At 37.7% G+C, this 21,109-nt stretch overlaps 1 protein-coding gene and 1 pseudogene across 1 annotated transcript in view; both read right to left on the bottom strand.

The window, feature by feature from the left end:
• Nucleotides 1–7,336, bottom strand: part of SYCP2 (synaptonemal complex protein 2) — a 77,283-nt gene extending 69,947 nt beyond the window's left edge. The window contains exons 1-5 of the mRNA XM_075527682.1: nucleotides 7,313–7,336; nucleotides 6,072–6,215; nucleotides 5,092–5,220; nucleotides 2,444–2,548; nucleotides 1,705–1,729 (exon numbers count right to left, since the gene is read on the bottom strand). Of these exons, the coding sequence (XP_075383797.1) occupies nucleotides 1,705–1,729; nucleotides 2,444–2,548; nucleotides 5,092–5,220; nucleotides 6,072–6,215; nucleotides 7,313–7,336 (427 nt within the window). The remainder of the gene's footprint in view (nucleotides 1–1,704; nucleotides 1,730–2,443; nucleotides 2,549–5,091; nucleotides 5,221–6,071; nucleotides 6,216–7,312) is intronic.
• Nucleotides 7,337–7,677: 341 nt separating this feature from the next.
• On the bottom strand, nucleotides 7,678–8,747 carry LOC142422318 (uncharacterized; annotated as a pseudogene).
• Nucleotides 8,748–21,109: the final 12,362 nt, after the last annotated feature.

Raw genomic sequence — 21,109 nt, 5'->3', positions numbered from 1 at the left:
AGGATAGAAATTTGTGTTCTATTAGATTGAGAGGTGGCAAACTACATTTAGAGACCAAATTTGACCAGCTGCCTGATTTTATTTGGCTGTGCCTATTTACCATGGGCTTTGGTGTGTGCCAGGTTAACGTGAATGGCAGCGCCTTCTAAAGCTGGTGGTTCTGGTGCAGCCAGCAGGACCTCCAAAGACTGGTGGTTCTGGTGCAGCCAGCAGGACCTCCAAAGACAAGTCTCCAGGGCTGAGAAGCCAGCCACTGGAGTCCCTGTGACAGAGCCCAGTCCCACCCTGACACATGTGGGATTGCTATCCAAATAGAGGCAACTTGATGGCAGCTGTTTCTTTAAATTATGATCAGCATGCTCTGCAGAAAATATATGAACCAGCGGTGTCAACAACCATGACCTTCATTCACTCTCATGAAATTACCCATGGTCAGGAAATTTTTTTCAGAAATAGAAGCTGGTATCCTGAATTGCCCTTTCACACAGCAGGCTGATAACCTAGAACTGGTAAAGTTTGATTGTGATATTTTGAACTCTGGGTCAAAACTGAAATTTTTCTGAACCATTACTATCAAACACAGAATAGTTGTGAAAATTAGCTTTTGCAGAGAACTTCAATAGTTTAATATATCCAACCTAAAATTTCAAGGCAAACTAGAGCTTATATTGAGAAAATTTATATTACAGTAAAGTCATTTTGGAAACATCTATTATTTGAATCACAAGTAACAGCAAGCTGCCGATACACTTCTGTGTAATAGATTGTAACACGTTAAGCAAGTTTCCCACACCAGTTTTTCCAAGCTCCAACTACAGAATCCAGGAGCCTTCTCAACCTCAAAGTAATGCAAAGAAAAATCTGCGTATTTCAAGATCCATTTAACTGTGCAGTCAAGGAGCTTCTACCCAGTCTTCAATTGAAAGTAATCCATCTGTAATGTTAATGGTATTCTCAAAGGCAAATATTAAGAAAATAACCTAATAAAATGCCTTCCCGATGATGAATATGCTGAATTAAATACATATTCTTGTGAAATTATATCGCTATTTGGGAGTACCTGTAATACATAAGGCTTCATTACAGGTGAAAATTTTATAAAACAAACATTTGTAATCAACTTCAGTATCAGTAAATAACTTTGGACCCCAATTAAGTGAAATGCTAGCCCTCAAAAAGAATGCCATTCTTCTCAGAGACTGTATTACAAAAAATTGTAATTTCTTCTTCTATTTTCAACTGTAGCATATTATTTGTGAACTTTTAAAATTTTGTTACATTGTAAAAAAAAAATCAAACCAACTGCCATTGAGACAATTATTATTCATCATGCCCATATAGAACAGAGCAGATTGTCCCTGTGGGATTGCAAGGCTGAAAATCTTTACAGGAGCAGAAAGCCTCATATGTCTACCTCGGAGCTGCTGTTGCTTATGAACTCCTGACCTTGTGCAGTTAGCAGCCCAACTCATAACCCACCCATATGCCATCGTTAAGTACCTACATACTTGATTTGGATTTTTCTTTTGGCTCACAAAACCTAAAATATTTACCCTCTGGCCCTTTATAGAAAACTTGGTCAAATCTGAATTATGTAAATCAGTTCTATTATTCGTTTATGAAATTCTATTTTATATTAGATTATCAAAATTATAAACTATATTTGAACTCTAAAAATAAATTGTTCCAATAAAAATATCATACCTTCATCACTGACACCATGTATGACCTGGAAAAGAATGAATAATGTTTAATTTTTAATTTATTGTTATATTATGAATCATTGCAGATATCAAAAGTAACAGACTATATCTTAACTCACTACATAATTGTTTAACTTTATTTATTAACTGATCACATAATTAAATTAATCAGGACCACTGTAAACTGAACTTCGATCCTCAAAAATACGTGTTGTAAATCCTAAATTCTATGCCTAGATTTATAATCTCATTTGGAAATGGATCAACTTTTGTTATGTTATATTAATGAAAATTTTTTGTATGAGTGTTTTGTTTCATTCTCTTGGGAAGTACAGTATTGGTGATGAAACACAAGGCAGCAAGTTGAGGTGGAACAAGAGAGAAGCTAAGACACATGAAGATCACACAGAAGGAGAAGCTCATATAGACAAGGCCCTTCCTCCACGATCAACTGAAAGAAAGTCTTCCCTTACAGCTGACAGTCGGGATTTGCATATCTAGTCTCCTAAACTGTGAGAAAATAATTTTCTATTTGCTAAAACCATCCACTGGTGATAATTTCTGTTAAAGCAGCACTGAAGAACTAAGAGAAGGATAAATGCTTAGCAGAAACTGATCAATGTAAAATCATTAAACAATCTGTTAGCAACTTTTATATTCAAGGCCTATAGATAGACACATATTGTGTGTTTGTGTGTGTTAATAAGCACATACTTTAATAGATAAATTAATGTTTTTACCATCAAAACATCAAAGAAATCTTCTATCATATTTATAACAGCTTCATCTTTTGAATATCTTCTATTTAAAATGAACTCTTTAGATTTTTCAAACCAGGAAACCATGTAAAAGCAAGGAATATACAAGTTAGTTACTATATTCATCTATATAAACATAAACAGTATAACTTGCATAAACAGCATAACTATGAGTACGGGTACATCAAAAATACAAATTCCAATATGAGGTCAAAATCATATCCTCTTAGATATCCTCTTGTTTCTGTTGCTCATATTTTTTCATAGTTTAGATGAGAGTAGGTATTTTGAAAGCTAAAGTGCTGAACTGCTAACCAAAATGTTGGCAGTGAGAGCCCACCCAGAGAGTCCATGGGAGAAACACCTGGCAACATGTATACATTGAGGCAATTGCCAGGAAAACCCTGAGGTAGTTTGAGTCTGTCACAAGGGGTAAAAAATATGTCACCACCACTAAAAGATTAATTTTGGTTTCAGGTAGGAGACCTTGTTACCTCTTTAAATGTCTATTTTCAGTATATTTGTTTTAATAGATTAAAAACTGTTTTCATCATAATGTAAAGTCTTTGGGCATCTTTACCCTTTCAAAATTGTCGGTATTATGCTAATTAATTCTGACCGCGTGTAGCTGCTGACCTCCAGCTCTGCCCCTCCATGGGAGAGAGGCACAGCAGGCTGCTTCCGTAAAGAGCTTTCCCTGGAAACCAACCACCCAGGCAGCCTTTTCTGTCCTAGAGGGTTGTTGTGAGTCAGAATTGACTCGATGGGATGGAAGGGGGGGGGGTGTGAGGGACTGAGTCCCAGGCACTGAGGATATTATCAGTGAATCAAATACCATCTATACTCGAATATAAGCTGGCCAGCGTATAAGCAGAGGCACCTAATTATTACCTGGGAAACCAGAAAAACTGATTGACTCGAGTATAAGCCTAGGGTGGAAAATGCAGAAGCTATTGGTTGAGTTTCAATAATCAAAACAAATGAAAATAAACTTACTAAAAATTGAGGCATGAGTGGGGTAATGTATTTAAACATTTATTTTAAATAAAAAGCATAGATAAAAGGTCAAGTCATTTAACATTAGTAAACCAGCACACTAAGTGGAAAATAGGTTCAACAAAAACAATAAGGTATCAGCAGTGATACCTTAAGAGTACTATTCTCTGAGCTCAATCAGCAATCAAGCTGAAATGTAGAGTTAAAATCCTTCAAAACTGGATTCCTCATCATCATCATGCGTATCCCAATGCAGAGCTTCAGCTGGTGTGAGGTCATCACAGACGCTGTCCTCTCTGAGATCGCCATCATCACCATCACTGCTGCCATTTTCATACAAAGCGCAGTCTTCACTGCCATCCATAGCATCACTAATACTACATTTCTGGAAGGCACGTCGCACCATGTCTTCTGGAGTGTCTTCCCATGCATCTCGAACCCACTTTGCTGTTAACTATGTCAGGCTTCATGAGATTTCCTCCATTCACGCCACTGACCCTTGTATAAGCTGAACCCAAAAAATGTGCTGAAAAACTCGGCTTATACACGAGTATATGCGGTAGGCAAACTACAATGCACCAAATCCTATTGCAAGAGACAGACTACATGATTTGAAGAAAAAGAAATAATGTTATACAGTGATTAAGAAGAGCTATAAAGAAAACTGGTCAGGAAAACCACCAGCCTGCTCTGAGGGAGAGAGAGGGGGCTTTCTACTTCTGTAAATAGTCTCAGAAACTCATGGGGGCAGTTTTACTCTGTTCTATAGGGTTGTTATGGATCAGCATTGACTCGATGGCAGTTAGGGAAATAAAGCAAGGCATTAGAGTGCCTTGTTATTTTCTATTAGAACTTAAAAAAATCATTTTATTGGGGCTCTTACAGATCTTATAACAATACATCAACTGTATCAAGCATATGTGTAAATATGTTGCCATCATCATTTTCTAAACATTTACTTTCTATTTGAGCCCTTGGTATCAGCTCCTCTTTTTTCCCTTCCTTCCTTCTTCCCTCCTCCCTGTCTCGTGACCCCTTGATAAATTATACATTATTGTTGTTTTCATATCATACACCCACTGCTGTCTCTCTTCACCCACATTTCTGCTGTTCATCCCCCTGGGGCCAGGGGTGGGGGGGAGTTATGGGTCATCATTGTGATCGGTTCCCCCTAAGTTCTTTGTTATTTTAAATCCACATGATTATCAAAGAGCTTGTATAGTTTCTTTGTGGTTTTTATCTGTAACATAAGCCACCAAATATAGGAATACTTATTTTATCATTCACATGATGGGACACATCCTCATAGGTGTGGAACACAAAGGGTACTTTGACTTAAATGTGAAACTCTTTTGGCATTGTTTTCAATGGGAGAAATTACATATGGCTTTCTCATTCATAAAATATATTTGAAACATCCTGCCTTTATAACACAAAGGGTAGTCTATCTATTTATTTAACCTTTTATTGTGCTTTGGGTGAAAGTTTATTGAGCACATTGATTTCCCATTATCCTCAAATTTTTATGTACAACTACCAAATATATTTTTCAATAGTTTGAACTATTTTATTATGAAGTATGCCTTTTACTATATTTCTCTCTCATGAATGACTGTTACATATTCTATACTTATCTTTTGGACTAGTCCTTGTTTTATCATAGTTGGAAGTCCAGCTTGTCCCAATATACTGGTATTTTTCCCACATCTTCCAATAGAAACCAAAATGGTTGAAACGATTTGGATATTCTTTTTTGTAAGTTCCTGAATCAAAAGTACACATTTTAAACTTTAGCAAACACAAACAATATAGAATAGCAAGTAACAGAGCAACGATACTGGGAAACAAGCACGGTGCTGCGTGCTTTGCACAGACTCGTAACCCCCACAAACCCGTGCACGGCGGCTGCTACCGCCATCATGTCACAAAGAAGAAACTGTTTCTCACAAGCAACTTACCCAAAACCGCCCATTACTGAATGACACACTCAGTACAAAACACAGAATTGTGAAAATGCAAGAACCCTTGGACTATTATACAATGAATCCATTATCTTACTTTCTTTAAATGGCCCTGTATTTAACTAAAAAAATTTTTTTTGTTTTTAACTGTACTCTTTAGGATAAAAAAACCTCAGGCACAAGAGAAGACTCTGTATTATAGCTTTTACTCACACGCAAAAATGACTTAGACAGGATAAATCAAACCCAGGTTTGGTTTTGGTGTTTGTTGGTTTTTGTAAACACCTAATAGTGACTATATAACACCAAAAATCGTTTGCAAGGTTCCTTTAAAAAAACAAAAAACAAACAAACAAAAAAACAGATCAAGTTGTTAAAATTTCAGAGCGGTAAATCTCATCCCCACTCAAACCCTGCCATTGCAGGAACAGGAACAGTAACCCAAGGTTAGCCAAGCTTTTTGTATATTCATTTGTGAAGCAGTAGTCCAATATGTTACCCGAGATTCCTCAAAGAAAGCAAAGTAAGCACATGATAAAAATCAGCCTTTACTTATGTAATAATGAGGATGATCACCCAGGTCTTAGTTCTTTACAAAAGTAAAGTACTATGTAATAATTTTAACAATGACTTAGCAAAAAATGAACAATTACCCTGCATATAAGGTCATTCAACTTGTGGACAAACTGTTTGCTGCACTTAATCATCACATCTTCACAAATATCAGTTTGTAAAAGTGTTCTTAAAGGCTTGAAATCATTTTTCCTAAAAGCATCATCGATGTATTTTTCCAACTGCTAGAGAAAGATAATTAATGAAACAAAGATAATTAATGACACATATAGCCATTCAAATCTAAACTGAATTTCCCTATGTGATTTAGTAATTTAAGAATTGCTTTCACACAGAATCTCTTATGTCAATTCACTAATTTTATATACCTGGTCACTCAAATTTAGGATAACTATGTTACAGATTTCATTTTTGGCAATAGTAAGGGCTAAATAGTAAATTTATTGAGCACATTAATTTCCCATTAAAACTATTTTCAGTTTTTTTATTGATAAAATCATTGTTTATCTCAACCAAGAAATTGTGGGTGAACGAAGTAAAGCATCACAGCAACTTCTATCCAGCATATCTGACTACCAATTTCTTACAGGGTTTCCGTAATAGAGGAAAATGAATAAAGACAGCTAAAAGCATCCTTTTTGAAAATATATCAATGATTATAACTCAAGCACTACCCTTATAATACCTGTAATTTTTACAAAATATGGTGTCTGTAATTAAAATACTTCAAAACTAAGGAATTTTCATACTACACTCTGATGACTAAACAGATGGAGTGGCACACTGGCATCGTATTAGAAAGTCTATAAAACCTACTCTTTCCCTAAAATGCAAGCATCTTGTCATTTGAAAAACTCAACATGTGAATATCTATTTTTACGTACACAAATCTGTATTTATATGTAAGCAATATATAGAACCTACATCGCTAATGTTTGTTACATATTCTTAGTATATCTTTCTGAAAACGTGTTAAATAAAGGAAACCATTTTCACGACCCCTTTAGATGAAATCATGTAAGTTGTCATTACTAAAAATAAAGGAATAAGTGTAAGTTAACACAAAAGTGATTTTAAAAATTAAAATGACATTATTTCCTCTTGGTCTAGGGCAGTAGTTCTCAACCTTCCTAATGCCATGACCCTTTAGTACCTCAGGTTGTGGTGACCTCCCAACCATAAAATTATTTTCATTGCTACTTCATAACTGTCATTTTGCTACTGTTATGAATTTCATAGGACAACCCCTGTGAAAGGGTCTTTTGATGCCCAAAGGGGTTGCAACCCACAGGTTGAGAACCGCTGGTGTAGGGCTACATACCTGGATGTCTGGTCTTATTGGCATTTTGGGTTCATCTAAAAACAGCACCTTCAAAAGAAAACATAATTTGTGTACCTTAAAATCTATCCTATATATATATTTTTATGGTTCTGCAAACTCTTTTAATTGTAGAATGCACCATAAACATTTTTTTAATTTCATGCAATGGGTGAAAATCCCCTACTGAAACACAGAGCGCTGTAGTTGGGTCAAAAGGCTATTGGTACCTAGAGGGATGCCGAAAGCCAAGTGTCAGCATAAGGTTAAAGCAGAGCCTGGCAAATGTCTGCCAGGGAAATGCAAGAAAGGAGAGCAGGGTTGATCGTGTTCTAATCAGTCACAACATGAAGTGAAGCTCAAAGGCACTACACATGGGGAATGTCTTCAAAGCCTCTCTGTTGGGCCCTACAGCCACCCCGAAGTTCCCTTGGACCTCTAGGGTGGAAGGGATTCTGCAAGCTTCTTTGCATCCACATAAAGCCCCCCAAATTCTGTTTGGATTTTTTCACCTCATCCTCCACCCTTGCCTTCTCATCGAACTCTCTTATCATCTCCTCATTGCTCAAATGCATATCATGAATGGCTTCCTTATACTCCTTGAGGTACTCAGCCAGCCCTTTATTGGTTTTTCTTTTTGCTTTTCTGGGGACATCATCCTGAGCTGGGTGCTTGGCTGTAGCCTTGGTTTCATCTGCGGGCTTTTCTTCGGGCTTCCCCTCACCCTCAGCCTTTCCTTTATCCTTTGGCATTTCCTCATCTGCCTTTTCCTCATTTCCTAACTTTTCCTTGCCTTCTGTTCCTAAGTTTTCCTTGCCTTCCATTTCTAACTTTCCTTTGTCTCCTGTTCCTAACTTTTCGTTGCCTTCCATTTCTAATTTTCCTTTATCTCCTGTTCCTAACTTTTCCTTGTATTCCATTCCTAACTTTCCTTTGTCTGCTGTTTCTATTTTCTCCTTGCCTTGCATTCCTAACTTTTCTTTGTCATCTCTTCATAACTTTTCCTTGCCTTCTGTTCCTAACTTTTCCTTGTCCTCTGTTCCTAACTTTTCCTTGTCTTCTATTCCTAACTTTTCTTTGTCCTCTGTTCCTAACGTTTCTTTGTCCTCTGTTCCTAACGTTTCTTTGTCTTCTGTTCCTAATTTTTCCTTGTTTTCTGGAGAGCCAGTGGCTTCTGGCTTTTCCTTAGTCAGTGGCAGTTCTTTGTTTTCCACCTTTTCTTGGTTTTCAAGCTTTCCTTCATTTTCAGTGTTGAGTTTTTCCATGTTGAGATTCTCCTTTTCCTGTCCTGCAGGGCTTCTGGACAGGCTTCTCCTCTGTCTCTAGTCTCAGAGTGCTTGGGGTAGCAGACGCACAGACCTGAAGGAAGCTGGGGCGACAGGAAAGAGGCCAGGGGCCTGAACAGAAGGCTCCGGACCGGACGGCTGGAAGGACCGGCGGGCGCCTATCCTATATTTTTACAATAAAAAAATTTTTACACACCTATTATACTGTTGCTTATGTCAAGGACAGTATCATTTCTTCATAATCTCCAATGGATAGCTTTCATGCCTATTTATCAAATGGCTTACTTTATTCTGGCCTAAAATATCTCTACAGGAAACCATGAACACTGTTCATTCATGTCCTTTCTTTTTCCGTATTACTGAAATTAATGCTAAAATCCTAAGGATTTCAACCGTGCCGGCAAACTAGGCAGACGAGCTTCATTAGACCTTACACAACAAAGACATGAGAGACCAGAAAGAAGACAGCCTGGCCACCTGCTGCCAGCTTGATGCAATGAGTGGTGCCATCTTGTACAGACAGCAGCCTGACTTTCACAGATGCATACCAATGGCTATGCCAAGAAAGGGATCCTCTCTTTTGTGACGAGAAGTGTGGCCAACCCCACCTTCACCCACCTAGCAGAATGATACTCCCTCCCCACCCAGCCCCTGCGTTGCCTGAGGTTGGAGCTACAGCTTTGTGGATCGAACTCTGGGTGCACCATGCACCAACGGTGTTTCTGGAGGATTGTGAACTTCCTCCTCATTAGACCAGGGGAGCATACAGTGCCTGGTCCCTGGCCACCCCTTAACAAATAAGACTTCCATCTATAACCAGCAGCTGCCCTCTTGACGCAAAAGAATTACTTCTCCACAGAAGCACCCTGACTTCAGCCACCATCTGAGGAAAAATTACTTTTGGAATAGGTCCCCTGACCCAGACAACATACATGTCAACAAGAACTGTATCTAGAATTGAGGATCCCCCCATTTCTCTCCCCTGCTGACCCCTGTGAGCTCCTTGGCTGGCAGATGGTGCTGACCCATATCAAGTGCCCGCTCCTCCCCATTTTTTTCCTTTTTCATGTTCATTCCCTTTCCCTCTTTAAAAAATTCTTTATCTTTCTGCTTTCCTTGTTTCTTTTCTTTCCTTACCATTTATATTCGTGAATAAGCTGAGCTTTTTCAGCATTTTATGCAGCTTTTGTGGTAAAATTAGGTGCCTTGGCTGATATTTGAGTCAACTTATACGCAAGTATATACGATACTTGCTTTTCCTTTCTTAGTTTTTCTGGACTATTTTCCTTCCCTATCCCTACCCCGTGCCCAGTTTCACTTACTCTATTATATTTTTCCTTATTTTATATTTTTATTTTTAGTTATTAAACCCTTTTTTTCCTTGCTGTTGCATACCTGCTTGTTTGTTTGTTTGTTTGTTTTAAACTTTTTTCAACAGTGCTTGTTTTGTCCTTTTTCTTGCCCCATCAGACAGGAAAAAATAACCTGGCACACTTAGCTTTCCTACAGCACTACCTATTGGGTGAGGGCCACTGTGTTAGTCCAGGCAGACTAGAGAAACAAATTCATAGACACTCATATGTGTATATGGAAGAACTTTACATCAAAGAGCAATTGTACATTAAAAAATATCCCAGCCCAGGCCAGATCAATGTATAAGCTGATATTACCCCACATGTCGATACTAGTCCATAAATTCCTCTTTAGGAATTTATGCAATGATGCTGAATGCAGGAAGATCACAGGCCAGTGGGTACAAAGTATTGTGGATCCAGTGGTGGGGGAAGCATCTCTCCATGTGGCTCCTGCAGCGCCAGGGTTTTCAATCAGCATAGCTCCATGTGGCTTGTCAACAAGAATGTCTCACACGGATAGAGCGTATCTGGCCTCCAATGAGCCTCCTTTATCTCCTTTGCACCTCCAAATGAGGTCATCAAGCTACGACCTGATGGACAGGCTAGACTCCCCACCTTCGCAAGTTGATGGATTAATGGGTTGCACTACCCATTCCAGTGCTACCTGATCACTGACAGACAGCAGCCAATATCAAACCCACCTTCAGACGTATTATACAAATAGCAAACAGAAAACTGCACACACACATATTCCCTATCACACACATGAGGAGACAGGTGTTGAGTGCCCAGGGTAACCAACTAAATACAAATATACCACACAACGTGTCTCAGAAACAACAATTTCAATTTCAGTTCACATGACGAAATGAGACAGAGTGGCTCCAATGTGTAACCCAAACACAGAGCTACAAGACATTTATCACTAAAAATGGGACTGAAACTCTTTGAGAAGGAATTCAAAAGAATGCTATCTAGACTCCCTTAATAGATTCAGAGAGAGAGACTGTCACAAACAAGGAAAAAGCTTTAGAAGAAATCAGGAAAACTACAAGAACATATTGACAAAACAAATGAAAAAATTTTTATACAAAAACAGTGAACAGAAGTCAGAAGACTAATACTAAGTTTTCAGAAATAAGTTGAAAGGGCAAATGAGTAAGAATGAATAAAGTGTAGGTTCAAGTAGTGAGCCTGAAAATAAATCCCTTAACACTTTGCTGATCAGCTATTTCAAGCTGAAACTACAAGGATCTGTATTACTTTGAGGCTTACAAACTACACAAGCCAATATAATTGCAAACACGAGTTACCTCATAACCAGTCAGCAATGTTTGGGCATGGAAACAGGAGTACATGCATTAATGGTCAGCAAAATGTTAATATCTGCTAGAAGTACAGTGAGAAAAAAATAGTACAGCAAAGGTTAATTATGCGGGATACAAGATGAATAACTCGCTGCAATTGGAATTCTCAGAATATTAAGACAAAAGGGGGGTAGGGATAAAGGGGTTGAAGAAAGGGGAGGGAAGGAGGGGGAGAGTAGACAGATGGAACCCCTAGACTATATGGTTCTTGGTCAACCTTCGGGTCTAGAACTAACCTTACTTTTGTGCCTGAATTTTCAGCCAAACAATAGAGAAGTCTATAAGGGGACTAAGAACATTATTTATGTGTGCACACCTGAGAATAACCAACTATTTGTAGTCAAGGGGACAGCATTTACCCAAGGGCAAAGTTCAGAAAAATTAGGGGAAAAAAATGAATGAAGACAAGAAACCCAGGAAGGAGGTGGGATGGACGATATTTCATTGAAATTGAAATGAATGGGATGAAAAATATGCAGGAATTGGTAAAACTGATCATCTGTTCTATAATCTTTCAAAGAAATCAATTAAAGGGACACGTTTTGTTATGCATATTTTCACTATTTAAAAAATAAATTATCTGTATATATGTGGGTCTATTTTTAAACTCCCTTTCCTGTTACGTATTATTCTCGTATTTCTTTAATATCTGTACAGTTAGATGTGTCACCTCTCTCATACCCGATACCGCTAAGATGTACTTCTTGTTATTTACTAATCAGTCTGTCTAGAGGTTTAGCTATTTTATTATCTCTTTAAAATATAGCTTTGATACATTTTCTTTATATTTTTCCTATTTTTCAGTATAATTCACTTTGACGATTTTATTTTCAATATTTTATCTGGGAGTTTGATTTCTCTCTTCCAATTTCTAAAGTAAAAATTGAAGTAATTTATTTTAGGCTTTTCTTCTTTTTTAATACAGGCATTTAGTTCTATAAATTTCCTCCTTAAGTATTACACTATTATGGTCTTCCATTATTTACTGGAAAAGGTTGAGATAGAGTTTTCTTTTTCATTCAATCCAAACTGTCAAATTCCCATTTTCATTTCTACTTTAACCCCTACATTTTTTACAAGTATTGAAATATTCAAATATTTGGAGAGTTTATAGTTATCTTTCTCAAATTTATTTCTAACTTAATTCTACACATGCTGTTTTTTGCTTTGAATCTTCAAAATGTATCAAGTTTTATTTATGGTCCTGGATATAATTTATCTCTATCAATGCTGTATGTATATTTGAGTACAAATATGGATCTGTTCCAATCACTTGGCCATGGAACGGTCTTCCTGGCACAGGCGAGTGTGTCCAGTGCTTTATCAGCTTTTTGAAAACATTTCAATTGGTATTCCATTAATTCCTGGAGCCTTGTTTTTGTCTAATGCTGTCAGTGCAGCTTAAACATCTTACTTCGGTGTCCACTGTTTCTTGCTCAGATGCGATCATCCGAAATGGTGGCATGTCAAACAGTTCTTTTGGGTACAGTGACTATCTTAGATCCATCTTCTTTTGTTACTGCCTGTCTCCTTCAATATTTTGCCCATAGAATCTTTCAATATTGCCACTCGAGGCTTGAATTTTTTTCTTGGGTTCTCTAAGATATCCCGAGTGTGTTTTTTCCTCCCATTTGGTTTTCTAATTCTAGGTCTTTGCACATATCATTATAACATTTTACTTTGTGTTCTCTTGAACTGTCCTTTGAAATTTTCTCCCCTCACAGCAGCGCCATGTTTGAAATGAACTTGTACATCACTTAAAGACTCCAATCCATTTCAATTTTAGTTTTCTTCATTTTTGAAGCCACTTAGAATATTTAGGTCTGAGGGGCAAGAAATCTGGTGGGATGTTTTTCAAGTCTATGACTCTTCACTCCATTAATTTTTTAAATTATAGTTTTTAAAGATGCACACTTGTATATCGCTACACATTCCATCTTAACAAATGAAATCAAACAATATACCATTAACCAATCCCCTCAAACATGGTTCTTTTTCTTCCCTCCTTCATCAATGTCTGATCCCTCCCTTCTTCCTGATCCTTCCCCTCTTCCTGGTCTCATCATCATAGTCTTTATTAAAGTCTTATATTTTGATTTAAAAAATCACATTTATTTTTCCTTACAATAATGTTATTAAATATTTATCTTTGAAAGATGCTTATTAAGCATAATGTTTTTTAGTCTGTGGTGTTTAAGAGAACTGTCATTATTTGTATTGATGCATAATATTCCACTCTATCAATGTACCAAAGTTTGCTACTCATTCCTTTATAATCAGAGTCATTGGTTGTTTCCATGTTTTTCTATTATGAAAATTGCTGTACTAAACGTAGGTGTGCATGTCTGTTCATGTTGTATTCTTTATATCTTTAGGGACTATACCCAGCAGAGAGATTGCTAGGTCCTAAGGTACTTACTTGTATTTGCATTTGTTTAAGGAAGTGTCATACTTATTTCTATAGTGTTTGTCCCACCAGCAACATAAAAGCTTTCCAGGCTCTGCACTCTCCAGCATTTATAATTTTGTTTTATTGAATTTTGCTAAAAGTGTTGATGTGAGGTGGTATTTCATTGCTGTTTTAATTTGTATTTCTCTTGTTGCTAGTAAACACGAACATTTGTTCACAAAGTTGTTGGCTGCCTGGATACTGTCTTTGGTAAATTGTCTATTCATGTCGTATGTCCATTTTTTTATTGGATTATTTGTATTTTGTTGTTAAGATGCTGTAGTTTTCAATAGTTTTTGGGATTAGCTCTTTGATATATTATTACTAAATCTTTTTTGTCTCCAATTTGTGGGTTGTCATTTAACTATTTGATAAAGTCTCTTTGATGTGCATACATGTTTTTGGCAGGTCCTCAGTCACATTTCAAATGCCTTCCAACCCAAGGGGCGCATCCTCTGGCGTATGTCTGAGAAGGTTCTGTTCTTATTCATTAGGCCTTCAGCATCTGACCGTGTTAAAGCTATGCATAAGGTTTTCAGTGGTCAATTCCTCTGAGTGGATAGCTGATTTCTTCTTTGTTGTCTGTCCTTAGTCTGGAAGCTTTGCTGGAATTTGTTCACTTTGGGTCATCCTGCTGGCATTGAAAATACCAGTGACACACCCCAGTACAACAAACTGACAAGTATCAAGGACTGCTACAAGGACAAACAAATCTGTCTTGGAAGAAGGCAGGTAAGACGAGACTTCATCTTACATACTTTGGACATGTTGTCAGGAGAGCCCAGTCCTTGGAGATGGACATCATGCTTGGTAAAGAGGAAGGGCAGTGAAAAAGAGGAAGGCCTTAGACAAGATGGATTGACACAGTGGCTGCAACCAAGAATAGGAACAATTGTGAGGATGGTTGGGGACTGGGCAGTGTTTAGTTCTGTAGTGATAGGGTAGCTGTGGGTCACAACTGACTTGAAAGTAATTGGTATTCTGCTATTGTTAGATGTTCTATAAATGTCAATTAAGAAATTGAACATTTTAAAGCTTCTAACTACTTGTTCTATGAAGTGAGAGGGTAATATTGAAAAATCCCTGACTATGATTGTAGATGTCTTTTTTGTTGTTAACTCAGTCTTTTAAATCCAGGGTGTATTTTATCCTGGCGGCACATCTCTTGAGACATGTCATATTTCAAATGTTAAACACATGTGACTAGGTAAACTAGACAGCACAGCTCTTTCAATAATGCCAAGCTTGTTCTCAAACTGTATAGTAATCAAGCTTGGTTTTCTGGCCCTTCTAAAATTTGTATTACTATATTTTCAAAATAAAAACCTAAAGAAAATTTATACCTTATTATAGAAAAATCCAGGAGAATTTGATAGAATCAAAGGAACAGAAAAAAAAATTGGAAAACTGACTAGTATAGGAGTCAGAGGTCTTTCAGAGAAATAATTGAAGTTATAAAATGAAGAGACACTTGGGTCACATTAAAATCAGCACAAAGATAATAGATGCATGAGAAAATATATGCATATTATAAATCTTCTGATTCACTGAAGATGCCAAGTTGCAATCATAGACGTGTTGTCCCTTTTTCTTTTGTCCATTATTCATTTGCATGAATACTCATGGCTATTAACTCATTTACAAGGGTAAGTGAAAAAGTACTGCTACTAGGTTTTCAGTTCATCCACACATGCTCATTCCAAACAAATGTGTTCCAACATGTCTGGGATCCATTAGTCTCTCTAGCCAAAATATATATAAGTTGAGGGAAGAACTTCCCCCTACAAGATGGGTGTAATAAATATGAGAAATTCCACAAGCAGTAGCAGAAATATCCTCTGACAAAAGAACTGAAAAAGCTCACTCAAGGGCAGGCAAACCCTGTCACTTAATAAAACTCGCACTGAATTCCAGACTGGAGTACTAGAAATGTGAGATTCAAAGAAGAAATGAAGTTGAGCTTGTGAGTGTACTAGATGTACAAGCAAGACATTTCTATCAGAGCTGATAGCTGCGGCCGCCTATTGTCACTGCACATAAGACAGTAATGTCCGCTAGAAAGTGGCATATGCATGGAAACTTACATGGTGCCAAACTCAGCCTCTTGTGAGATTTTACTCACTTCAGTTAAAGTTCCACGAGAGCAGCAGAGATTGCCTGGTATGTATTTTGGAGAACCTTATGAAATGTTTCCGGTCACTCTCTTACCCCATCTCTGTACCATTACTGGCACTTTGCTGAGTCCATATTTGGTAACACTAAGTTTGAGGCAGCAGAGACAAAACTTTTCCCAAAATTACCACAAGAGGGCCAAGCACTGGCCTTTAATTTTTTCCTAAATTATAATAGGGCCAGTGGTAGATTAAGTTTTTGTGTTCTATTGACTTTCTCAAATTTGGCACTGAGTGGATTTATCTTCTAAGAATCTAGAACTATGGTATCACTTAAAAAATCACTCTATTTGGGCTCGTACAACTCTTATCACAATTCATACATACATCGTGTCAAGCACATTTATACATTTGTTGCCATCATCATTCTGAAAACATTTGCTTTCTACTTGAGCCCTGGATACCAGCTCATTTTCCTCCTCCCTCGCTGCTCCCCGCTCCTTTGTATGGAAGACAATTAAACATAAATCTGATAAGAGGAATCTTGACAGTGAAGATGTTGGGGATGGGACCTTAACTAAGAGTGTTGACCTTTGAACTTTTACATTTTAAAAGTGTAATAAAATTTTAGACTTTCTTTTATCCTTGGGCTTTAAAGTACAAAGCATTTTAGTCTTTGAACTCTTAATATTCCCCAAGAATTTTAAAACAGAGCTTGTGTGTTCAAATCTGAACATACTCACACTACCGAAACATCTGTATTTTACCTTGAATGTTATAAAATCTGCCCAATATAGTATAGCCAGCTCAGTGACTAAAGATACCAAAGCTTTATTCCATCCACTTTATTAAAGTCAGCTGTACTTTGAGAAGCTGATCTTCCTCAATCAGATTCTGAATTCTTTCAAACCCGAGGGACTCATTTTCTGACATGATTTATCACATTATGCTCCACTGCTATTCAGCCTTGGAAAAGATTAGTCTTGGAAACTCTATGGGACAATACTACTCTGCCCTACAGGGTCACTATGATTCAGAATCAATAACAAAGGCAACAGGTATATTCTTAATCCCCAAGTGGGCCACTAGGGTAGCCCAGGGTTAAATGCTTGGCTGCTTATTGAAAGGTCAGTGGTTCAAACTCACCAGCAGCTCTGCTAGAGAAAGATATGAATCAGTTTCTGCAGAGATGAAAGTCCTGGAAATTCTATTAGCAACGCTATTCTACTTTAGAGAGTAGCTTTGAATGGTAACTGACTTGATGGAATGGGTTACACAAACGGCAGGAAGCATTACATGGATTCTTTACATTGATGGGAGTAAGGGCTCTTCAAAGTACTTCTGGCTCCTCAAAGAGAAGGGGACTATGTTAAGGTATGGGGCCAGAACTCTATTGTGAATCGAAAGCAGCTTCTTCCTTGAGAATGCAGCTTGTCATTTGTCCCTTGTCACTGTACCCTAGGAAGAGCACTTGGTAAACAAGTACAGAAGAACGTAATTTTGCTTAAGAATACATGCTGCTCAGAAAGCGATTTTCCAAACAGATGTTCACTCAAAATAAAGTGTATTATACATGTCCTCCCTGCGATCATGCAAGGGGGGATGGACTCATGTTGTTCCAAGGCCAGATGCATCCAATTTAACTAGTTTGTGACGTTACAAAACAATCTCAGACTATATAATACAATCCTTTACCCAACACTCTCACCCAATTTGTAACCATTACATGTCAGCCAATCACTGAAGTTTTATTGAAGTACCTTATATTTTCTTTAAAAACACCCTGAATTGTCTCCTTCTCAGACCAACTTAGTTCAAAAGCCTCTGGACCTTGTGGTCTCCAATTTTCAAACTGCCTTGCCTCTCAATAAAAGCTTATTTTTAATTCAAGTGGACGCTGATGTTTTTGCTGTGACAGATGGCAACTAGCATTATGGATTTTTATTAAAAGTTTTAAATAAGTATTTTCTAAAAATTTTAAATTTTATCCCAGCATTATGATTTTAATATTATTCAGTAATTTGTATTTCATTTTAATGTTGTTGGTGTATGCCTTCAAGTCAATTCTGACTCATTGTAACCCTGTAGAACAGAACTGCCTAACAGGGTTCCGCTAAACTAAAACCTTTGTATTTTAACTACAGGAGAGGTTTTTTTTTCCCAGTAATATATTTTTTGTAGTTTTATTATTTATTAATAATTTTCTTGGGGGGCTCTTACAGTCCTTATAACATTCCATATATCAATTGTATCAAGCATATTTGTACATATGTTGGCATCATTTTCTAATACATTTACTCTCTATTTGAGCCCCTTTTCCCCTCCCCCCTGTAAACCCTTGATAAATTATTGTTTTCATATCTTACACCTACCGTTATCTTCCTTTCCCCGCGTTTCTGTTGTTCATTCCCTCAGTGGGGGGGTGGAGGAGGAGGGACAGTTTATGCGTCAATCACTGTGATCGTTTGTCCCTTTCTCCCCTTCTTCCTTCCTGTACCCCCCTACCATCTTGGTATCACTACTCCCATTTCTGTTCCTCAGGGGTTGATCTGACCTGGATTCCACGTGTCGTGAGCTCTTTTCTGTACCAGTGTACATACTAGTCAGTTTTCCAATTTTTTTCCTAACTAGAACTAGGGTCATGATAGTGGGGATGAGGAAGCCTCAAAGAACCAGAGGAATATTCTGTGTTCCATCGGTGCTACACTGCACCGATTCACTCATCCCTTCCTTGTGACCCTTCTTTGAGGGGATGTCCTACTGTCTGCAGATGGGTTTTAGGTCTCTACTCCAACCCTCCTCATTCTCAACAATATAGTTTTTTGTTTTATTTGTTTTGTGTCTTCTGGCGCCTTTTACTGGATTTCATCAACACCTCATGATCGCACAGGCTTCTTCCACGTGTCCTTTGTTGCTTCCATGCTAGAAGCCTTTAAAACCCCAGACACTGTATCTTTTGATAGTCAGACACCATCAGCTTTCTTCACCACATTTGCTTATGCACCCATTTTGTCTTCAGTGCTTGTGTCAGGGAGGTGGGTTTCATACAGTGCCACATTAGAATAAACCATACACGTACAGAGGTAAGACTTAAGCAGAGGCCCAAAGTCTATCTGCTTCCTCGTTGCATTTACATATAGATACAGAAGTAAACATACCCATACCCCTATATGTATATTTATACATAAATACATACACACACACATATATTGAGTTTTGTTTTTTATCTCCTACGCCACAATTATTCTTGCCTGTCATTCACCTCTCAGCAATTCCTCTTAGATACAATATGATTGATCAAACATGTCCAGAAAAGCTACACCATTCTCATGGTCCATTTGAGAATGGACCACTATTCTTACTGTTCCCCTGTACCCATTATTGTTGGCTCCCTGTTCACCCTCTCTTTCTCCCCTACTGTGCCCCACCCAAAGAACCACAGGTCTGACTGCAGTCTACTACAGGGGAATTTCAACATTTTGGAAAAATCTTTTTGGTTTTCTTTTTCCTTTGTAAATTAAAAAAGATCATTTTATTAGGGGCTCATACAACTCTTATCACAATCCATACATACGTCAAGTGTGTAAAGCACATTTGTACATACATTGTCTTCATCACTCTCAGAACATTTGCTATCCACGTAGGCCCCTGGCATCAGCTCTTTTTTCTCCCCCCCTCCCCTGCTCCCCTCCCCCTCATGAGCCCTTGATTTTTACTTTGTACTTAATTTATTTTGATAAAAATATACTCCTATCTGGTAATTTTTAAATAGTTACATGTCATTCTTTAATCCTTAAACCATATTAGTGTCAACAAAACACAAAATAAGCAAAAATCTTAACTATATATGACTAGCAATTTTTTTAGTTGAAAATAAATTTTATGAAATTTATTAACATAAGTCATTTTTATTATTTATCCATGTCACCAGTCTTTCTTTGAACACACAACATTAAAAAATGTATTGCTATCTTTGATATTTTGCCAGTACTGAGTAGTAAAAAGCTTTTCTTTATACACATTTGTTTTGTGGGAGTAAAAGTATTATCTGTGAAACTGGAAGCCAGAACATTTTATTCATCCTGATAGCTTTATTTAAAACTTCAAATTCCTAAAATACATTCTAAGTTAATTTCCATTAAAAATCTTACCTTTTGGCCAATCAACTGATAGACTTGCCTACTATAGTACACATTTTCTGCAATTGCAACCAAAATAATTTGAAATAATATATTTTATAAAGTACTCTGAAGCAGGAAATATAGCACAGAGGAGTTACTTATGTTAACCAGACAGTTTAAGCCTACTTTCTCACCAACATGCAGGAAAGGGAAAATGAAAAGGGTAAAGCAGAAAGAAAATAAACTAGGCCCCAAATCCCCTTTTTTACCACCTTCCTTTCATCTCCAGGCTAAATGAATAGTGGCCACAACAGAATGGGAATGCTCTCACTAAGCACGCCACAGTAGCAATTAAGTCACACTTTTGCAACTGCAAAGGGAAGCTACCTCTGGAAGGAAACAAATGTGGCACACTATTTTTCCCCCCACATTGGGAAACCATTTAACACACCTTTAGAAAGTGAACCACAGAGCAGAACTACCCAGGAAATCCAGCACAGGATAAACATTTTCAAGAGGAGTGTGGACGTTTGTGTGGCCAATAGCAGTCTCTGGGTCCTGGTCTATTTACTCCAAGATGGGTTTTCAGGAGGGGCAAAAAACAAACAAAAAAACAGCCAGTGAGATGATAAATGTGTACAGTAAGCAGATAAAAGGTGTGCTGGTGACACCGTGGGATAAGTACTGGGCTGCTAATCACAAGGTTGGGGGCTCAAATCTACCAACTGCTTGGAGGAAGAACGAGGTGGCTCTGTGTTGGGCCTGGGAACCCCTAGAGAGCTGTTTTACTCTGTCCTACAAGGTACTATCTGTTAGCATCCAGTCGGTGACGGTGGTTAGGTTAGGTAGGTAAATAAAACTCACTGTCATCGAATTGATTCTGACTCACTGGAACTGCTCCTGTGGGTTTCCACGAGTCTCTTCGTGGTTTCAAATTGCTAATCTTCCTGTTCGCAACCGAATACCTAACCACTACACCCCCAGGGCTCCCTAGGTAAATAAGAAGAGGTAGGTTAACGAAGAAATATAAAGAAATCCAGTTAAGGGGATGGTGGTGCTAATATGTTTTGGTGCACCTGCAGCAGATCCAGGCCGTTCCCTCTCAGCGGAC

The sequence above is a fragment of the Tenrec ecaudatus genome, chromosome 12 (genome assembly GCF_050624435.1).
Source record: "Tenrec ecaudatus isolate mTenEca1 chromosome 12, mTenEca1.hap1, whole genome shotgun sequence".
Classification (NCBI taxonomy): Eukaryota; Metazoa; Chordata; class Mammalia; order Afrosoricida; family Tenrecidae; genus Tenrec; species Tenrec ecaudatus.
Note: the sequence above shows the minus strand (reverse complement) of the source record. Positions and strands in the feature narration are given on the sequence as shown.